Raw genomic sequence first — 21,256 nt, forward strand, 5'->3', positions numbered from 1 at the left:
GTTCAGTGTTGCAAACAGCAGGTCAATGAGGCTGCAACAATAGGAACAACAGCTGGGAAAGTCACCTTGCAGAATTGTGACTATGGACCTGGGAGGATGAGCAGCAGGCTGTAGATTTTTATTATTGTGTGTTATAAATAAATAAAAAAAACCCAGTAATTAAGTTAAATGATATTAACTCCTAAAATTTACAGTCTATATTTTGGAAATCTCTAGTTATTACTGTTGAGTGCGGACACTCCTTCCACAACATTATGCAGCTTTTTAGTATTCTGCTTTTCAGCTTCCCCTTCTGGAAACAAGCCTAGTAAGTGATAATGATGAAAACTATAAATAGTAAAGGCTGCATGTTGTTGGTTTTCATTTTCCACTTCAGTTCTGCAGTATTAGTTTGGAAAACGTTGCTCCTTAAAAATCCGGGGCCTGTGTAAAGTAAAAATCCTATTTTTATTACTTATTAATTTTCTATACTGCCCTTCATCTGAGGATCTCAGGGAAGTTGGTAAAAAAGACTTAACATAGTAACTAACAAAAACAATTATGCACGCGTGCACCCAGTTTAAAGGGTCATAGTTTTTTTAATAAGCCAAAGGTGTGGGAGAAGATGGAAGTTTTTGCCTTGTGCATAAAGATACGCAACGAAGGCTCCAGGTGAGCCTCCCTGGGGAGAGCATTTCCAAAGCAGGGAGCCACTGCAGAAAAGGCCCGTTTTTGTGTTGCCACCCTTCAGACCTCTCATTCCAAATTCATTTGGATCCCCCCCCCCCATTACAAATATTTTATATCAACAATGTTTCTCTATATTCTGGCCTTGCACTTTAGCATTAACTTACTGTTATTCAGGCTATAAAATCAAAGCCTTCCCTCAGCGCTCCTACTCCTAGATTGTCTGACAGTAGAATGACTCATCCGTAGTCATAGAATCATAGAATTGTAGAGTTAGAAGGGACCATGAGGGTCATCTAATCTGACTGCCTGCAATGCAGGGATCTTTTGTCCAATATGGGGCTTGAACCCATGACTGAGATTAAGGGTCTCATGCTCCTGGACTGCTCCCCTGCCCTAAAGATTTTTGATATTTCTGCAAACCAAGGGTTGCCCTGAGGTTGTTAAGACCGCTCCCTTTTCATGTGGATGGTGATTAACTCATGATGAGGAATAACTTGTGCTCTTTCAAGGTTCAAGTCTTGACACTAATTCTATGCCTTTTCTGCTAAGTCCTTCCAAAATTCTGTCTTACCTAGATCTTTCTTATTGGCTGTTTCGGGGTCTTAGATGAAAGAGGCAACCTAGTTTCCAAGTATACTGAATTCTCTTCAGGATGGTGGAACCTAAGCCTGGTAGAACACCTAGAAGGTCACATGGGTGGCATCTAGGAGGTCACATGGGAGACGCCTTGGTCTCCATCCTCCTCCTATTGATTTCTGTTCGATGTTATTATGCTCATATCTTTCATAAGCTGAAGTGGATTCACTGGTCTTGTGTTTCCAAACACATTTTAGCATCTTAAACCGTAACGGTTTACCACCCACTTGCCCATTAGGGCAAATTAAAAACTCATTTTCACAAAGAGGGAGGCAGGTCAGCTAAGTATGACAAATGCTATATATCTTTTTTCTGTTTTGGCACAGTATTCCAGAATACCTTTTAAAATGACCAATACCAGAATCTACTACTGCTCAAAATACTTCTGGTAGCGAGAAATGCTGGAAAAACAGAGGGCCTATCTTTAGATGTTTGGTGACATACTAGAGGCTACAAAGCATGCTTCCTGCTGAGAATCAAGGCAATTACTGCTGCCTGGATGGTTTGTACCAAATTATGGATCACATTGACCCCAATGGCCATAGCAGAAGCCCTTGGACATGCTCAGAGGCTTCCATTATGTCACCAAGAATGTGGAAATTTAAGATGGGTCTTCTTCTGCCATTGATCTTTCCTCCCACCTGTTCTTCTCACAACTGCAAGGTAAATTTGGAAAAGGAAGGAAACTTTAAGCAAGAAAGACCAGGCAGGGGTGGTTGTAACCAAGGTAAGCTGATAACAAGTTACCCTGATATTGAGACTTGAACTTGGCATTTGCTTGTTGTTGATGTAGTTCTTCTAAACTGTGAACCCATCAGTTTCAAGGTTTGGTATCTATGCTACTTCAGAACATATATTGCATTATTATATATTTTGTAGAATCCTTCCCCTTTGGGATATGTGCATGTGTTTAGGAGGGCGGCAAACTGGTATTCATACTGGAAATGCAGAATTGTGTCCTGAAGCCATTGGCCAAATTTTATTCCAATATCTCAATGTTTAAGAGAGATTATGTGCTGTAAACAAACTTACCAACCAGAGAATACTAACTGGATGAATTAATAGCTCTTCTCTCAATGAACACTCTAAGCATGCAATAACCCTATGATTCATACTGAATGCTAACTCTATGCACAGCTTACGTTCTTTGAAAGGCAATTTTAATTTTGTATTCCTGGCTTTGAGCTTTTATATTGATAACTGTTGCCTTTGCTAGCAAATATCCATGGTGTGGCATTTTTCTTTATCTCTGTTTAGGTGGATTTGACTTATGTGACCTCATAGAAATAGAAAATGGATATTGATTATTAGAACAGTGGTTCTCAAAAGTCAGATCTACATGCATCCATGGAAATGAAATCAATTCTTATGGGCCAGAGCAGTCTAGCTCTCACTAACCAAGTGATTTCTGGTAGTTCAGTACAGGGTTACTATAGCAGAATTGAAATGAGAAACAGCAGCAGTAAAATTAGATGTGCTCATGGCTGTTATATTAGCAAACTTGATGAGTTGCATCCAATCCCTCTCTTTTTCTCTGGATTGTATTTGATTTGTACTCGCTTTTCTACTTACACTGGGGTTTCTAATATGTCTCTCTGCTGATCTTTGTTCTAGCAATTCATTTATGTTGCTTTGCCATTGGCTCCTCCGTTCCAAGCATGCCAATGTTGGAATACATTGAGGAAAGTTACAGATCCTCATTACTTCATTTAATCCTATAGGGGCAGGGAATAGAGCACATATATTTACCGTGAGAAGAAAAAAAATGAAGTGTGGGCATTTATCAGATTTTGTAAGGCTATATCTTTTACCAACACTTTTATTTCTTCATACCCTGCTATAGTTGTTTTGTCTGCAATGATGTCTTCTTTGCAAGAATCTGAGCCTTAGGGCAGATTTCCCATGTGAAGATGTCTTCAAAATTTAATCTACGTAAGAACCTGCCTCACAGGGATAATTCCCAGCTGCCTGCAGATCTGATTATTTCCAAAGATGCATATAATGTTGCTAAGTCACTAGGTGCAGGGATGTAATTAAACTATATGTAATGGAAAATTAAAGTGATGAACAATTAATGGATTGAAACCCAAAAGAATTCAGCTGACATACATTTGCATAAAAGGTCAATATTTCACCATGTAATGAGGATCAGAATCTTAAAATGATGATGATGATGATGATGATGATTTTATTCATTAAATTCTATACCACCCTTCATCTGAGGATCACAGGGTGGTTTAAAACATAAAAACACAAAAATACAGGAAAACACATTTCAGCAAGTTCCATCAAGAATATGCAGTCCCTTCATGAATAATAGGAAGCAATGTTATACAGCAGTTTTACAATGTTATACAGCAGTTTAGTTTGTTTCCAAGCACAATGCAAAGTGCTGGTTATAAAGTCCTAGCTTTGGAAGAGGTTACCTGTGAGTCTGCCCAAGTCCAGATTTTCCAGAGAGGCCTTCTATTGACCCCAATAACATCTGAGCCTAAATAGAACAGGCACCCTAAGGGACTTTGCTCATGGATTCCATATAACCTTTTCTGAACTAAGGAAAATGTTCTATGTTGATAATGCATTGTAAACAAGTCCTCTTTCATAAGCGCTGCATCACTTTTGCTCTGGTGCGTAGCTATGCTTACCTTTTGACAGTATAGCTTATTACTTTCATATTGGCATTTGGATCTCTTAGGAGTCACTCTTAGATACAATTGGAAATACTGACATCTTCAAGCCAATAAGGCGTTTGTTTGTTTTTTCTGTTGTGAAAAATTATCCTCTCTTCCAAGTTTAATTTCACTGAAATGAGTTTATACTACGATAATGTCATTGTTATTGGTGATTATGAGCTTGTTAATTTGCTCAAAGCATATCAACAAAAGAAACTCAGAAACAGAGCTGAAAATTGGAGCAAGCCAGAGTCTTAGCAAGGTCTGCTCAAAAGATCTTTCCAAAACAGCAGTGCTGCTGCAGTCATTACGACAACAATGCAGGGTTACTGATGCATTTCTCAGAATCCTTCTTACAAAAACCAGTTTACCAGCTTTGATCAAGAACAAAACCATCTTGAATAACAATGTGATTTATTGGGCCCTTTTCCATTTTCTGAAGTAAACCTTTATCTCTCCACAAATCATTCTAATCACAAAGCTATTTTACCACTTTTGTAATCCCTAGCCACTGCCTGAACACAAAGGGAATTATCATTTCATGTAATTTAGGAAAAGAAATATACATGTTCACGATCCATGGGCTAAATACTACATCATATTTTGGATATGTGAAGCCCTCACAGGTGCAATTCCATCTTGAAATCCATCTTTTCTGGTTCAGCTATATGTCAAGAAAAATATTTCTGCCTTAAAAGATTTTGTCCTGTCTTCTGGCAGTACAATGCTGTAGAATAAAGTTATTGCTGATAATTCACTTCAGTTGCACATGCTAGAAGTGATTCCATATGTACGCCCTGCTTGTAGGGACACTGCAACACAGATTTAGTCTTAAGGCTATAGAAGCAGTTCGCCGTTCTTAAGCATGCATATTGCAGCCCAAGCTGCATTATACTAGGTGAGATATTGGCTGTTCTCAGGAATGCATGTAAATAGAATATTTGTTGCCTGGCCCTACTTAAGTTAAAGTACATTTCCTCAATGAAACATTGAGAGTAATGTAGATTCCAGTAAGTCTGCTTGCAGATTCATAAATCCAGTGCTTTTTTTCTGGGGGGAAGCAGGGGTACGCATACCCCTAAACATTTTGTGAATCTTTGTACTTTTCTCCATTTACTGTATTTATTTTCCTCAATTTGAACTATAAAATGGTGGTTTTATTGAGTCAAAATGAGAGAACCCTAAACAGTTTTTTTGGGGGGGAGAAGCCCTGCATAAACTTTAAAAAACCCAAATTTCAAATAAAAATATTCTCCAATATTATATAACATATGAAAATAGGTACAGTTGTCTTATAAGTGAGAGTGCTTCATCATAGTGTGGTGGTGGCCCAAAGGGCCACAATAAATGTGATAATGTGTACCCCTGGAAATCCTTGAGTGCGCTTCTGTTAGAGAAGTTATGGTAACCTGTAGCTTTAAGAAACTGATGATTTTGCAAGTTGCTGCCCCCCCACCCCATTGGAGCAGAAATACAGCTAATATGTGCATCACAAATATACAGCTGAAAGCTAGAACATCAATTGCTACATGGTGCAAATGGCTACACGTAACACAAGTTCCCAACATGCATATTAATACAATGTAACAGATCACGGTGAGAATCAACGCTGAATCAGCAAAATTGCCAATGCTTATTGTGCATACGTGACTGGTGAAAATTGAAATGCTTTGTTTGAAACTTTATAAATACCACTGCCTGAACCATTGGGCGGGGTTGCAGTTTTGCAGAACGATCCGACTGTAACCTATTGCTTTGCAATAAACGTTGGACTCCTAACCCCTCAAGCTTCTGCGTTTTATTGGCGTAAGCTCAGGAGATAAGGGCTGCTGCAACAAACAGCTGTGCAAGCCTTGGGGAGGCAGAGACCCAAGTGTTGCTCACTGCACCCCTGACCAGCATTCAAGATGCCCCAGGGTGCCACAGCACACTGGTTGAAAACCATTGCCCCAAACCCCTATTGGGGTTTTGGCAGGGAGCATGGGGAGAGGAAGGGGGAGGAGAGTCCTGTTGCACAAGCCGAAATCTTTGCGCTGACAGAATGAGTTGGATGGATACAATGGGTCTGCTCCGAGTAGGATTAACATTGGACACTACCAATTGACTGCAGTGGCTGACACAACCCAAGAAAAATGTTTGGAGGGTAACTTTAAGCCTACTATTAAAAAACAAACAAACAAAACAAAACAAAACCCCTACCATTTTACAGTTTGATAGTACAACCCTATGCATTATTTCCATGTGTGAAAATACAGCAAATCCACAAAAAAGCAATAAGTTTTTTGACTGGTAGAAGTTGCACACAAATTACTGATGAAACCAAGTGCCAAGCTCACACAGAATGGACACAGATCTGTCTTCATGCAGTGACCTGGGATTTAAACACGGCAGTCATGCCCTCTATTGGTAGAGCCTAATTGTCTGAATTGTGTTGTTAAAGCACCATTAGCTATGCTCTTTGTTTTTGTAGACACTGCATATAAACATTTTATCAGTGAAACATCTGCTTGTTTCATTTTTAGGTGCTAAATGAGCATTCAGCTCTTGTTCTGCACAACATGTAAGAACTGAATTTAAATCAGTGATTTGGATACTAAAGCTCTTTATCATGACTTTCCATTTTTAATCTCAAAGAAATGTTATGCAGAACAGTGTGCTGGATGTTGCTTTTTGAAAGAGTACTGTACAGTAGCGATGGGACTTGTTGCTGGTGGTTGCACATGTACATTACTTATTTCTACGCTTCATTTGGTATATTCCACAAATACTCTTCCAAGAAATCTTCCGTTATTATCTCTTCTTACATATAAGTTGTGTCACATGTTTAACAATGGAAGGCAGGGCTTTTAGATTGTATGTGGGCAGAAATATGAGAAATGTAATAAGCGCAAGGAATAGATGACAAAGACTGCACAACTTGAGTACACTTATTTGGGAGGAAATTCCCTTGAGTTTCCAGGTAAGCACGCGTAAATAACATTGCAACAAAAAAGACTCCCATTTGGCAGATATCAGAATCATGTAAAGAACCCTCAAAAAGCAGAAGAATTAATAACTGTATGGGATATAAAGACATACATTTAGGTAAAATATGAAATGTGAACTGAGTTTAGTGATCAATAATTTGTTTTATAATACCATATATGAATATTTTGGCAATGGACTCATTGAATGATCAGAGATTGTCGAATGTGACCAATGGCTGTTGTTTCATACCTATACTGTGTTGTATGTTTGTTTAAAACAGACATGTAACCCAAAGGCAAACTGAAGATAAAAAGGGAGAGGCAAAAGTCATCATCTGTTCACTTTTGGGACATTTGAACAGCTTGTGAATTAAGGTAAGTGGAATGAAACAAGCTGGCCTTCTCCTCCTGCTGTGGTATAGTGTTAATTTGAAGTGTAGCAGCTTTATCATGGCAGCCTCCATAGTCACACCCCCATGTTCATGGTCCTGCTCTCAAGGAGTGTCCAGGAAGGCAGAAAACAGTGTTGATCTATTCATTTTCTCTCTCTCTCTCTCAACAGCATGTAATAGGGTCAGTATGTCTACAGCAGGCATGGCCAAACTTGGCCCTCCAGCTGTTTTGGGACTTCAACTCCCATCATCCCTAGCTAACAGGACCAGTGGTCAGGGATGATGGGAATTTTAGTCCCAAAACATCTGGAGGGCCGAGTTTAGCCATGCCTGGTCTACAGCCTCATGCAAAGGAACTCCACCTGTTGAAACCCAACCTTTATTTAGAAAGGCAAACTATCTTGCAAAAAAAAAGTGTAATTATACAAAGTACTAGTGTGAAGTAGAATTCAGCCTCTGCTTGGTATTTTCCTCATACAAATCTGTACCAAACAAACTTGAAAGGCTCATTATTCCTTCATTCAGTTGCCAGAGCAAGGAAAGTCCATTCATTATCCTAGTGCCGCACCAGATGATGTTGTCACTCCTGCTCTGGGGAGAAAAAACACACATGCAGTGACACCCTTGAGTCTCATGTGCTCTTTCTACCCACAGAGGTTTCCCTGTACTAAATAGTTTGTGCCTCACAGGGGAAAAAGGGTCTCATCTGTGCTGGCCCCTATTTTCTACCCAAAATTCCCCTTTCTCTGCCTTTCTGGCTGCTGCTTTCACTCTGCCTTCTCTGTTTGGGCCCACAGCAGTCTTTAGGGCTAGCATCACCCTTCCTCCATTTGTGCCTTGGTCCCACAGCGTGATAATTATAACCCACATTACTATGCGCTTTGTGTCAAGAAAGTCTATTCTAGTTGAGAAGGCGACCATATACGGAACCACTTATCCATGCCCGGGTCTGATGGAGCAGTGCTGCTGCTGCTGCAGTGCTGGAATTTTGCAGCATTTCTTTCTTTCTTTGATGAAATTAAGGAAGTGGGTAGCTTCTGCTGCAATGTTTGCAACAGGCAGAGTGACCAAAAAATAATATGGGGGGGGGGGGGAGAGCAGCTACCCAGAAACTGGCAAGATCTCTCAATATTATTAGGCAGGATTGGACTTCCACCGGCGGCACCCCCTCAGATCCCTCCATTGGGTGACTCTGCTCTGCATTGGCGAGCGTCTAAATCCTTTTCCACTTCAAGCTTTCCCTGTGCACACATTTCGATCTAAGCTATTTTTTCCCCTGTAAGTGCCACTGCTCCGCCGTACAAGCTGGCACACACCGGCCTCCTGGGCGAGCGCCGTGGCTTCTCTCTCTCTTTCCCCGGGAGCGAGGTCTGTCCCGGGGGGCGAAGTGGGCGTGTGTCCGCGGGGCAGCGGAGACGGCGCCTCGGGGCCAAAGCCAGGTGGTGGGCGAGGCGAGGGCGCCCAGGGTAGGCTAGGGAGGGGTAGCCTTTGGCACTCTCGACGCCGCCGCCGCCTCCTTCGGCCCCTCGGCGCGAAATGAAGGGTCGGAGCGGTGCGGGCGGCGGGAAAAGAAGGCAAGGGGCAGGCGGGGCTAAAGCAGAAGGTCTGCAGATGACCGCAGGCAGTAACTCACGCGCGCAGCCAGAGACGTCTTCTGCCGCCGCCGCCGCCGCGCCAATTCCCGCCTCCCACCTCCCACGAGCATGGGGAGGGGGAAGAAACCCACGCGAGTCGCAGCCTGAAGGGCGGCTGAGCAAGAGAGCAACGTGGATTGATCCATTCGCTTAGTACTGAGCGGGTGGAAGGGAGGGGGAAGGCGAAAAAGCAGTCTCGAGAGGGGAAGGACTCCTCTCTCTCTCTCTCTCTCTCTCTCCGCCCCCCCCTCTTTTTTAATGTTATTTTTACACGCAGCTCCTTCGGCGGCGAAGAAGCCGTAGGAATGGGTGGTAGCAGAGCCGCGGCTGCTGCGCCCCAGTTGGTGGCAAGGCGCCGCTGAGGGACTCTTCTTCTTCTCCTTCTCTCTCCCTCGGGGACGCACGCCATACGCGGCGCGCACCCACAGAGCAACTCCTCAGGCGCGACGAGGCAGCTCGCTCTCGGGGTGTTTTTTGTCCGCCCCCCCCCGCCGCTTCTGAGGTAAGGAAGGACGGCAAGAGGAGGAGGAGGAGGCTGGTGGGGAAGAAGAGGACCTGCCCAGCGATGCCTTTGTGCCCGCGAGAGGCGAGGAAAGGGCGCCAAAAAGCGGCCGCCCGCCTGGCGGACTGCGGCTAGTTTGCGCCGAATCCGCCGCCTCTCTTCGCGCCTCCCCCCCCCCCCACCCGCGCAACTTCCAGGAGCGGATTAGGAAGAGGAGGACGATGCCCGATTGAGCTGCCTGCTGCTGGAAGGTAAAAAGATAAGGTGATGGTGATACCCCTGCTCCTCCTGTACGTGGCGGGGTCCTGCTGGGTTTGAGTTGGGGAAGAAAGAGTTGATTTCTCCCCCCCCCCAAAAAAAAGGGAGACGGGGTGGCTGGGGTGGGGAGGGGGAAGAAAGAAGGTGGTCCAAAAGAGCAAATGTGTTTGTGTGTATTGGAAACAAGGGGAGGGAAACAAAAGTAAGAGCGGAGAGGAGAAGAGGAAGGCTGGAGAAGAGAATAGAGGGAAGGGTGCAGCAGTCCTACCAAGTCCTTCCACCTTCTTTCTTTCTCTCCTCCCTTCCCTCCCAACCCTACAAACTGTGGATTGGCGACACTGGCCAGCCTGGGTGTATTATGTCTGCACTGCGAAGGAAATTTGGGGACGACTACCAGGTAGTGACCACCTCGTCCAGTGGCTCCGGCTTCCACCAGCAGCAGGCGCCGGCGCACAAGAAGAAGCGCCAGCGGTTTGTGGACAAGAATGGCCGGTGCAACGTTCAGCATGGCAACCTGGGCAGCGAGACGAGCCGCTACCTGTCGGACCTGTTCACCACCTTGGTGGACCTCAAGTGGCGCTGGAACCTCTTCATCTTCATCCTCACCTACACGGTGGCCTGGCTTTTCATGGCCTCCATGTGGTGGGTCATTGCCTACATGCGAGGTGACTTGAACAAAGCCCATGACGAGAAGTACACTCCTTGCGTGGCCAACGTCTACAACTTCCCCTCCGCCTTCCTCTTCTTCATAGAGACAGAGGCCACCATTGGTTATGGCTACCGATACATTACGGACAAATGTCCGGAGGGCATCATCCTTTTCCTGTTCCAGTCCATCCTGGGTTCCATTGTGGATGCATTTCTCATTGGCTGCATGTTCATCAAGATGTCCCAACCTAAGAAAAGGGCAGAGACGCTGATGTTCAGCGAACATGCTGCCATCTCCATGAGAGATGGCAAGCTCACCCTCATGTTCAGGGTGGGCAACCTCCGCAACAGTCACATGGTCTCTGCACAGATCCGCTGCAAACTCCTCAAAGTAAGTTTAAGGCTCTCTTTCTTGCCATCTGTTCTAACCACACATGCATGTTCCTCTCTATGTTTCACCTTTTTTCCAAGTTTGCACTCTACACCTTTCTTCATTAAACAAGATTTCATTGAAGCATTCATGCCTCCACTTTTGCCTTTTGCTCACCCCTTATGGTGTCTCCTTTGCCTCCATGCAGTCTTCTGTACTTTTAAGTTTGCTGGATCTGCTTTGCTTTTTCATCAGAACCTCAAGGTCTACCAGCCAGGTGCTGAGACATATAGTTTAAAGGAAAGAACAGGGTGCCTCTGCTCATATCGCTTTGAGCCTTGGAATTTGTTTTCAGTACTAGAGCTCCTAGTCATTTCAGACAGAAGCCCACTCCTCAATAGCTTTCTTCATTTAAGCTGCTTAATTTTGGTGGGGAAAGTCATTTTGTTGCTGCTGTTAAGCAATGAGAGTAAGAAACTTTTGCAATCAGATTTCAAATCTACTAGCAGATCCCGATCAATCTACTTTCTGCCCACCCTATGGAGATCTCTCGGCACTTCCCTTCCTTGGTTTTCCAGCTCTAGTGCAGTTGCATTGTCACTTCTCATCAGTTCTCTTCCGCGAATATCCCCTGCCTGTCTGTGGTTCCTTCCACCATGTAGTCCCTATAGCACTGTCTCTCATTCCCCTTTAAAAAAGCATGAATTCCTTCATATCTTCCCCATATCTTCTCAGGGTGTACCCCCTTTCCACAGTCAAATTCCAAAAAACTGGAATTAACAATAAACTCTCTGAGACATCCAGCCTTTAAATCAATACTTTCTCCTACCCTCTTCTTTTTGTAGTACTGTGTGAAACAGTCCACTAGCATGTTACATTTTTAAAATCCTTTAAATTCATTAAACCACCTGTTCTTACAAGTAAAATGGAAAGATGGTTGCTCTCTGGAGCTTAATAGAACAATATGTTTTTCAGAGTTCAGTCCTTCAATTGAAAATATTGATCACCCCCACGTCATAAAGGTCAACTGAGTTCAGTGGAGGTTTCACTTTAGGAGTATGAGTGACAGATAGTGATGTCATATATACCTTCGAAGGACTCGGGTTTTTTACATCCAGAATATTGCTTTTCCTCTGTCTTAAGATTGATCAGATAAACAGAATCCACAATCTAGAGTCGCTCCAATAGCCTCAGGTCAAAATAATATTCTCCACCGGCCACATCTATGTACACAGTTAGTTTGCTTAAATGTATATCATGTGATTTGAATATTCTAAAGCACCATATAGATGCATTATCATCACTGTCCTTGGGGGCCTGTGTACAGGAGTATAGCTACAGCCTTTTAAATACCCAGTTAAAATACTGTCTGTACTGTAGATGGTTATATAATATCAAATAAGGGCAGTTCATGCCACCGAGGCTTTGTGAGATGCAGTGCTGCCTATCTCCTAATTGATGGGACTGCTCTATAAGCTCTCATGCTCCTCCCTTCCCTTTGTGCATGGGGGATAATAGTTCTTCCTTTCCATTTTGGGAATTAACTACAGTTGGTGTTACACCTGTTGTGGCATTTTTACTATCCTGAATTAGTGCCAAACCGCATTTTGCAGTCGTGATTAGAGGCAGGTTTGCAAACTGTTTGGGCTAACTATGGCTAGAGTGAATACTGGTGGAGAAATGAATGCAAAGCTTAGTGTGAAGGAGATAAAAAATAGATTAATGATGAAAGACTATTGTGACAATAAAACAGAGAGCTCTTTGCTGAGAGGGACATGCTCTTCTCTGGGTTTTGTAATTTTTGAAGGCTGCTGTAACAACAAAAAAATATTCCCGTTCTGCTAGGTTTTTTCCCAAACACTCTTTCAAGACTTTGTGGTAGAGGCTTAATGGGTCTGACAGTCTTATTGCATTTTAAGTTTATGGAGATAACACTGACTTCACTGGGACTCTCATTGTGGGTACTAGTGTCACTCATGAATGGAGATTGTGAAGAGAAAGTCCCATATAGGTTTGAGTAGGTTGCCCACATTGCTTTTTAGCACTGTAGGCTAGATGGGACTTTTATTAATAGTAATTAAATCCAGACCCCTGGACATCAATACAACATCTCAAGAGTGAAGAAATTCAAAACATTAAGAAAGAGGTCAACAATAGTTAAACATTTGTGCGCTCAAGGACTCACTGGTTCGATGAAACTTTTAGTGACACGCCTAGTTCTTAATTGATTGAATAATGAAAAGTAAATTATAATAAATTTAGGAAATTGGACCATGACATAGCATACCCCAAGCTATTATTTATTAAAAGATGACGCGAAGCTACCCTTAGCTGCATTAGGATAAAATTCATAACTGATAAAAAAATGCATGAAGAACTATTGCAGCTTTTCCTACCAAGACATACTTAAAAAAACCAAAAAACCAGTCTGGAAATTTCCACTAATAAGCATTGTAGTCACAACTTTCCAGCTTCCATGTAGAGAAGTAGCTTTTTATCAGTAATGTAAATCAGTAAACTAAATTACAGGTTCAGTATCCTCATTAGTATTTGTCTAGAGGGCACCGACATATACCACAGAATGGACTTTCATTATTAGGCTGTAATAACCAATTATGAAGTACAGATGATGGAATTTAGCACAACCCTAAATTTAAATTAATTATTTCCCCGAGTTCTGATTTGCGCCGCACACCAATTACCATGCTGATTGATACATTATGAAGTTGCTCCTTTCTATAACATTGAGATGTCTCTGCATATGATTTACTAGACAGCTGAAGCAGCTTTTTAGAGTTAGACAGTTGCTCAGAAAATGCCATCAACTTTATAGGAGGGAATCATACTTCGCAGCTACATAGCTGTGTAGTGTACGCTTGTCCAGTGAGTAGATTTGTTTTAGAATATCTTTAAGAATATAGTCATTTTAACTCTTCTGCTATCGTGTGTGGGTGGGGGAAAAAGGGATTTAGACCAAAAGCATTAAGAATTTAATGTTGTATTTTAAATGTGTACAATATCTATCTATCTATCTTTCATAGTATATGCTGTGCCCGTTAACACAGAACGATAGTTGCACAGATGTCATGCTTGTGTGTGAAAGCTGAATTGCTGAACAGCCCCAAGAAAAGAAAATGGTAAATTGTGGATGACATGCTTTAGGGTGGAATAAAGAATTTGCTTAAGAAGCATCACAGTAAATTCAATAAAGTGAAATCTAGATCCAGTGTCAAAGTGGCAGATATCTTTCTCCCCATCTCTTGACTACAGAGAGCAAAGTGATATATGTTTGTTGAAAATAATTTGATGTTGAACAAATTAGGATTTGAAGGACATCATATTTGGAAAAGTTAGCATAGAATATACATCTATTTTACAAGTATGAGATCTCAAAGGAACCCAGTCAATCATCTTAATGTTCAGTTCATACTCTTTCTCTCTCTTTTAATAAAGAAAACACTGCCATGTTGGTGAAGCAAGGTTCAGAAAACACGAATCACAGTGAATGGCACCTTAATTTGGGTGGTATAGTTTGTGAAGCTAGGTATTAACAGTAGATGAAGAGAGAGATTCACCTTAAAGGGCCTGAGTTAGAAAGTAAATTGCATCATAGCTGTCAACTTTTCCCTTTTCTTGCAAGGAATCCTATTCGGAATAAGGGAATGTCCCTTAAAAAAAGGAAAACATTGACAGCTATGAATTGCATACAGGGAGATGGAGCATTGCAGTGGGGTTAGTTCTATTTTATTCTAAAACATATTTATGTGTTCTAAAATTTATACCCAATCAGCAATTCAGGAATGGCTTTAATTGGTGGGTTCTCTTATTCACACCCTTGTGAAATAAATAGGGCCAGGCAAGGATACGGCAATGTTCACACCCTGTTGTCGTTCAGTTTGGTGGGGTTTCCCTTGAAGTTAAGGAAACAATGTGGAAAGAAAGAAACTAAGTTCCCCAGGAATGATATTAATGAAAATAGTTGGGTTGTATCCAAATATGTCATATTCAGAGCATGACAGAGCAGTCCTAAGTTCCCCATTTCTGCTTCCTCGTAGATAGGTTGCTGGGAGCAGGTGGATTGGGCCAGATCCCTGTGCCAGCTCTAGTCTGGCATAATGATCAGGCTCACATTGGCTGTGAGAGCCATTCAGGATCCAGTGGTAGGGACTTCTGCGCTCCATCTAAACCCCTTTGCAGCCTGGCATATGGATGGTGGTGGTTCAATTGCAGCCTTTTCCATGCACCATTGATTTTAGTGGAACAACTCTGAGTGTGACTTAGCCCAATACAACCCCATGATCAGCTGATATGAACTACAGGCAACTCCTCATTTATGCAGAGGTTGTGTTCCAAGGCACTGTACACATTACTCGGATGTGCTAAAGCCCCCGCCCTGCCGCCTTGCAGTTTCGAAAATGGTGCATGCCCCAGTGGTCATGCGTGTTCCAATTCACACATGGGGAGTTGTCTGTAGTTTTAGAGCTGCTGTTTTAAAATATTTCAAGCATAGCAGTATGTTTGGCCAAAAGCATGGGTCAGCAAACTTTTTCAGTCCACTGTCCCTCAGACCTTGTGGGGGGCCAGACTATATTTTTTTGGGGGGGGGGGAATGAACGAATTCCTATGCCCCACAAATAACCCAGAGGTGCATTTTAAATAAAAGGACACATTCTACTCATGTAAAAACACGCTGATTCCCAGACTGTCCGTGGGCCGCATTTAGAAGGCGATTGGGCTGCATCTGGCCCCCGGGCCTTAGTTTGCCTACCCATGGCCAAAAGCATCTGCCTAATTAACAATGTCTGCTTATACTGCTGCATGTTAAGTGTAGTTTACGTCCAAGAAAGGGTAGCAAATGTTTCTGAATACAGTTGCTGCCTGATAGCACTAGATGCCGGAAGAAATAGAAGCAATATTGGAATGAATAGAAACATTCACCAAGGATAGAAAGTGTGGCATGTGGTGGATAGAGTATTTCCTCAGGGTTCAACTTCTCACTGTATCATAGTCACTGAATATTCTTAGGCATTTCAACAACTTTCAGCCTAACTTATTCACAACATTATAGTGAGAATAACATGGTGTAGCACCATGTAAAGCGTGTCATGTCCCTTTTTAAAAAAGACAAATTAATATACCGGTAATAATTGAATATAAATAGAACTGAAAGAAAACGGACAACAAATTCTTAGTCTGAATAACTTCAGAAATTGGTCAAGGATCATAAGAAGTCCTTCAGCACACACCTCAAGTAATAATAGTAAAAATAAACAAAGGTAGATGCATCCAGCTATACCCATTCTAGACTGTTAGTGTTCACCTTCCAAGTCTCTCTTGTGGTCTTCTCTTGGCTCTTTCCTGCCCAGCACTACTATCTAACCCTTTTTAAGGGTTTCAGGCCTTTCTCTCTCTTGCAGCTCTTCAATTTTCTGATTCCATGACTAATTTTCCCTATTTCCTTATCTTCTAGTTTGACAGTATTTTTATTTTTCCTGCCAACATTTTAGGGATGTTGCCAATCAGAAAGGGAATAGTTTCTATTTCCCATTAACTGCAAGGTTCCTATGTTGTGAAGCCTTGTCCCTTCTTTGCAAAGCATCCACCAGGAAACTTTTGACCTTCCTGTGCTCTACTTCCCCTCTGAACTTTTAACTCTCCTGTGGTAGAGAGCACCTGAAGCAAGAAGGAACCATTTCATAGCAACCAAATAGAACACGAAATGGTGGAACAGTTTCATTCAGTCACACACTGACACAAATGTTCAAGATCCAGAACCATTCAAGGAATCCTCCCCAATAATGCAGATACTGGGCTGCTTCATACAGAAATGCAGAAAAAATTGCTATTGACTCTTGTCCTACAGTGACACAACTAAAAAGGATGTACACACTTTTCTTTCGCTTGTTTTAGCAACCACATTATGACACCCAACAATTCTCCAAAGCTCATGAGCTGCTGAACGTTTAATTATAGTAAGATGTATTTATAAATAATTCATGCATGTTCTGTAATGTTTGGCTCCTTCCCTCCTCCCTTTAAAAACAGCATTTCTGCATGATCTTTTTGTTTGGATTTTCTCTCGGATGATTGATAGCGGGAATTGTTGGCAAGGATGTGACTTGCTGTCACTCTCTTTAAACTCACTGTATTAGCTTGTGATTTCTCTCTCTCTCTTTCTTTCTTCTTGTTTTATATAGTCTCGGCAAACACCTGAGGGTGAATTTCTCCCCCTCGATCAACTTGAACTGGATGTAGGTTTTAGCACAGGGGCAGACCAACTTTTTCTTGTTTCGCCACTTACAATCTGCCATGTGATAGATTCCAAAAGCCCCTTCTATGACCTTTCTCAACGAAGCATGCAGACGGAACAATTTGAGATTGTTGTCATCCTAGAGGGCATCGTGGAAACAACTGGTGAGTACAGTGATCTCAAAGTCGCTCAAACCACATGTTTGTGTTTAGTTTCAAATATTATTCCTCCCTACCTTGGCACTAAAGACAAATAAAACAAAAGGTTATTTCTTAATGTTCATATTGCATTAACACACAGTAGGTTGTACATGAGTAACTGAGTTGATGCTTTGGATTTGCTTTGCCTGCCTCCCCAAATCCTAGACATAGTATGATAATAGGTTCCTGATAGATCTGCCCTGGGCAGGTGGGGGGAATTCATAGGAATTCTAATTCCAGTATTTTCGTGTGCAGTCCTCCATATTCCAGAAACACTCCTATGGAGACTTCAGATCAGAATACAGATTACAAAACCACAAATATAGATCAGAGCTGATTTGTAGTTGTGCAGAGGTTGTAGAATCGAGCCCCACCTCTTTATTAATTAGGGATTTTGTTGCTGCTACAAGTGAGGAGTCCCAGGTTGTGGTCCTCTGAGTGTTTAAAATGTTGTATTGTATTTTAAATCTGTTTTTAAAAACTTGTGTTCAGATGGTTTTATTGTACTGTAACCTGCTCTGGTGTCATATGATGAAAGGTGGACTAGGATTTTTCTTGCAAGTAATTAGCCTCACTTTGTGAAATTTGGCTGGAGGATGTAAGAAATACATCCTCTGCATTCACTGTAGCAGATATGGATTAATTTTGGGTACGCGTACAACCTTCAAATTATCTGCAGTGGTTAGCTCTGGATCTCCTTACACCAACCTTGCAGGGAGCAAAGGAGTGGGTTCCAGTGCTAGAGAAAGTTGCCTGCCTGGTTTACGCAAAGCATATTACTACAGATACGTGCTTATCCCTCCAAGCTATATCCTGCTCTGATAAAGGGGAACAGTTTAGAGCCTGTTAGTGCTTCTTACCCTCTGTTTGGTCTATTCCCACTTGCTTCCTAGTGTGTCAAGTATGTTTATGCTAGTACAGCGAATGAGCTCCTCCAGTTATTCTGTGTGTTTTGTTTCAGTCGAAATCCAGAGTTGTGAGGGCCGCACCAGTTCCGCTTACTTTGGTGGGTTAGGATGTTGCTTGTTTTGTATCCCTGTTCACCTTTTGATAGTAGGATAAAACAATTCAGACCGTAGTGGAAATGAAAGGTGAAACTGCTGGGGCTCAGAAAACTCATTGGTATGGTTATTAGCAATTGTAGCTGGAGAATTGAAGTTGTGTAGAATCAAAGGCAGCTAATAATAAATCTAATGGAGAAAGGGATGGCACTGTAAGTTGACAGAGATGAAAACGGAAACTGATTGCATGCAGAAGATGTATACATCGGGTTTCTGTGCTACAGATTGATTTTATTGAATATGTTTCAGAGAAGAGAAATGGCAAGTGATATATACGTAAGGAATCTAAATCCAAATTACAATGTGGGTTCATTCAGTGTACATTCATTAAACCAAGAAGGTTTGGAAAGTTAATTTTAGCAGTAAATATAGTAGGCATTCTGATACCTTGATGAACTGCTTGCCCCAGAATAGTCGTGAGCTTTGCCATTTCCTTCCTTTGAGCGTGGAGACCAAGCATCCTTTAAATGTCTTCACAATGATAGCGTTTAACAGTTGCAGTTGTCACCAAGGAAATCCTGATTTATAGTCATGAATATTGTTGGGCAGTTCCAAGGTGGAAGTGGCTGTCATCCCATTGAGCCATTTCTCAGAGTGGACCTGGTATGGATATGAAAACATCATAAAACAGTGTCTGTAAGCCTATACAGGTACATACTTTCCTGGTAATAAGCCCCTATGAAATGTGGGCTTTTTCTGATTGTACACATATAGGATTTCACTCTTTAGTTTGCATAGCAAAGCAACCTAAACCAGATTGTAAAAAACAAGTTAGCAGAAGACAATGTTGGAGAAGAGTAGTAAATTTCAGTCTCCCAGTAGTTCTGTTTTCTAGCAAATGCTGTAAGTAGCAGAAATGAGTCAGTTTGAATAGTTTATTCACATTTGTACATATGACTTAAAACTGTAAGTCAGTTTGAAGTGCATCACAGTCCTAACATTAATTACAGTATATTAAATAAATCTGATTTTTAGGTTCTAAAAGGCTTTGTAACAAATGCATCATTGGGTGGCTGTTTCCAAAATAGGGGTTATAGAGAGTTGATAATTAATTTAAAACTTAAGGAATCTGTATTTAAGCAACCTTTAAATCAGCCGTGGGAATCCTTTCCTATGAGGCTGTTTTCCCCAAACCATGACCACCTGCTCAACACCTGATGTCATATGTGACCTCAGGCAGGTAAGGACATGATTGGGATCAGCTGCACTAAATAGCTGCTTCTTAGGGAATGACCAGTGGTCTGAGATTATGGGACTCCTATTCCAGCAACATTTAGAAGGCCAGGGGTTGTCCACCACTGTATTAAAAGGTATGAAGCAGTTTTCATTATTTCAGATTTGTGATTCTAGTTTTGTTTTGTTTTATTGAGTTTTATAAACAAGAATAATGCTATACAAATAAGTAAACCAAGTTTTCTCATGTCATTTGTATATCACAAAGTTAGCGTAATAAATGTGGAAAAATATCTACAACATATGTTTCATTATTAGTGGTCAATGTAGAAGTTCTTGGTTCATGAATTGGTTTAAACAATTAGGAAGAAGAAAAAAGAAGAGGGGGAGGGGGAATGGTGAGTGGGGTGGGGTGGGGTTGGGTGGTTATGCTTCTATCATTCTACTTGGGGTGGGGGTTGTGTCAGCGTAACTTGTATGGCTTCTCTTGCTATTCACTTGTTGTATTTCCTTGGTGGTGAGAGAGGTTGTCGGTGGCTTAGGGTGTGGTTGGTTGGCTGTAGGGAGAATTGTTTTTGTGTGTGAGCAGGGTATGAGTGTGTATTTTTGAATCAGGCTAGCCAGATTGATTCGTATTCTAGTTTTGATGTGCTATGTGTATTTCAATAGCATGTCTACTCAGTAATAAGTCAATGGGGCTTACTCCAAGCTTTAGGTTGTAGCCTAACGAAGCGTAAGTCACCATGCCAGTGTGGTGTAGTGGTTAGAGTGTTGGACTAGGATCTGGGAGTCTCAGGTTCAGAAACCCACTCAGCCATGAAATTCACTGAGTAAAGGTAAAGGGTAAAGGACAGTGTTCGAAATATTGATGTAATATAGATGTATTCTTACATTGACCAGGTCAGTGCCTTTAAACCCTGATCCAGATATTTGGGGTTGCAATTGCACCTCCTGAGCACTTTTTGTTGCAGAATTTGCACAGAAGTAGATGTACATTGTAGTCATTGTAGGACATCGTCACCTGCATAGTAATAAACAATACTTCCAGATTTCAGGCACTTAACATTTACAGTTATCTTTCTGTACATAAAAAAACAGCCTTGGCAGAGACCTATCCCAAGAAAGGAAACTAATTTTTACATGTAGGGTGGTTTTTTTGCACCCATTTCTCTGGTGCTAAAATTAAGAGCTAGGCCTGAACCATGTGATGAACAATGGATTATCACACAAAGGTATTTGGAGCAAAGTGGGCAGGACTTCCATCGCCCCTTATGTCACATCCTAAATTTGCAAATTAATCCTAAAATAGCCTGACTTATTTAGTATGTCAGTATTGGGAACATAGCATTGAATTCAAAGCACTACTACCTCAATACTGCAGAGCATAGGAATGGACTATGGCGTGTAATTCCAAGACTTCCTGAAACATACAAAAAATAATAATTCAGTGTAGTTACTGGTTAGCATTATTGGTTATTTAGCTGATAGTAAAGCATAGTACCTTAAAGCAAAATATAAAATGCATGGAACAATGATCTACAAAGTAGCTCTTAAGGTTTTTGGGAATGGGATAATTTTCTTTCTCATTCATTCCTAAAATATCACTGGATTATAATTCAGAAGTCTTTTAAAACCTTAGCAAGTTTATGTTACATTTCAATTGTTTGCTCTGAGCATGGGATTATTCAGTGAACAAAATAAGTTTTCAAATTAAGTCCATAAGAGTTACTCATTCACAAACATTTTTACTAGCCAGGCTGCCCACTTATTCAATGCATGCAACACTGATAATTGAAAAGGGGGGATAGAAAAAGAGAAGCAACTG

The 21,256-nt window shown here is 41.6% G+C and overlaps 1 protein-coding gene across 4 annotated transcripts in view; it reads left to right on the forward strand.

Annotated features, from left to right (window-relative positions):
- Positions 1-7,218: 7,218 nt before the first annotated feature.
- The window catches only part of KCNJ3 (potassium inwardly rectifying channel subfamily J member 3), a 114,762-nt gene continuing 100,724 nt past the window's right edge, over positions 7,219-21,256 (forward strand). The window contains exons 1-3 of one of the 4 annotated variants that reach the window (XM_081007783.1): positions 7,219-7,318; positions 10,076-10,768; positions 16,945-17,161. In XM_081007783.1, coding sequence (XP_080863909.1) covers positions 10,088-10,768; positions 16,945-17,161 — 898 coding nt within the window. In that variant the 5' untranslated portion in view covers positions 7,219-7,318; positions 10,076-10,087. The other 3 variants (XM_081007782.1, XM_081007784.1, XM_081007781.1) reach the window with 3 other exon arrangements.

This window comes from Podarcis pityusensis (genome assembly GCF_964106645.2).
Source record: "Podarcis pityusensis genome assembly, chromosome: 1".
Classification (NCBI taxonomy): domain Eukaryota; kingdom Metazoa; phylum Chordata; class Lepidosauria; order Squamata; family Lacertidae; genus Podarcis; species Podarcis pityusensis.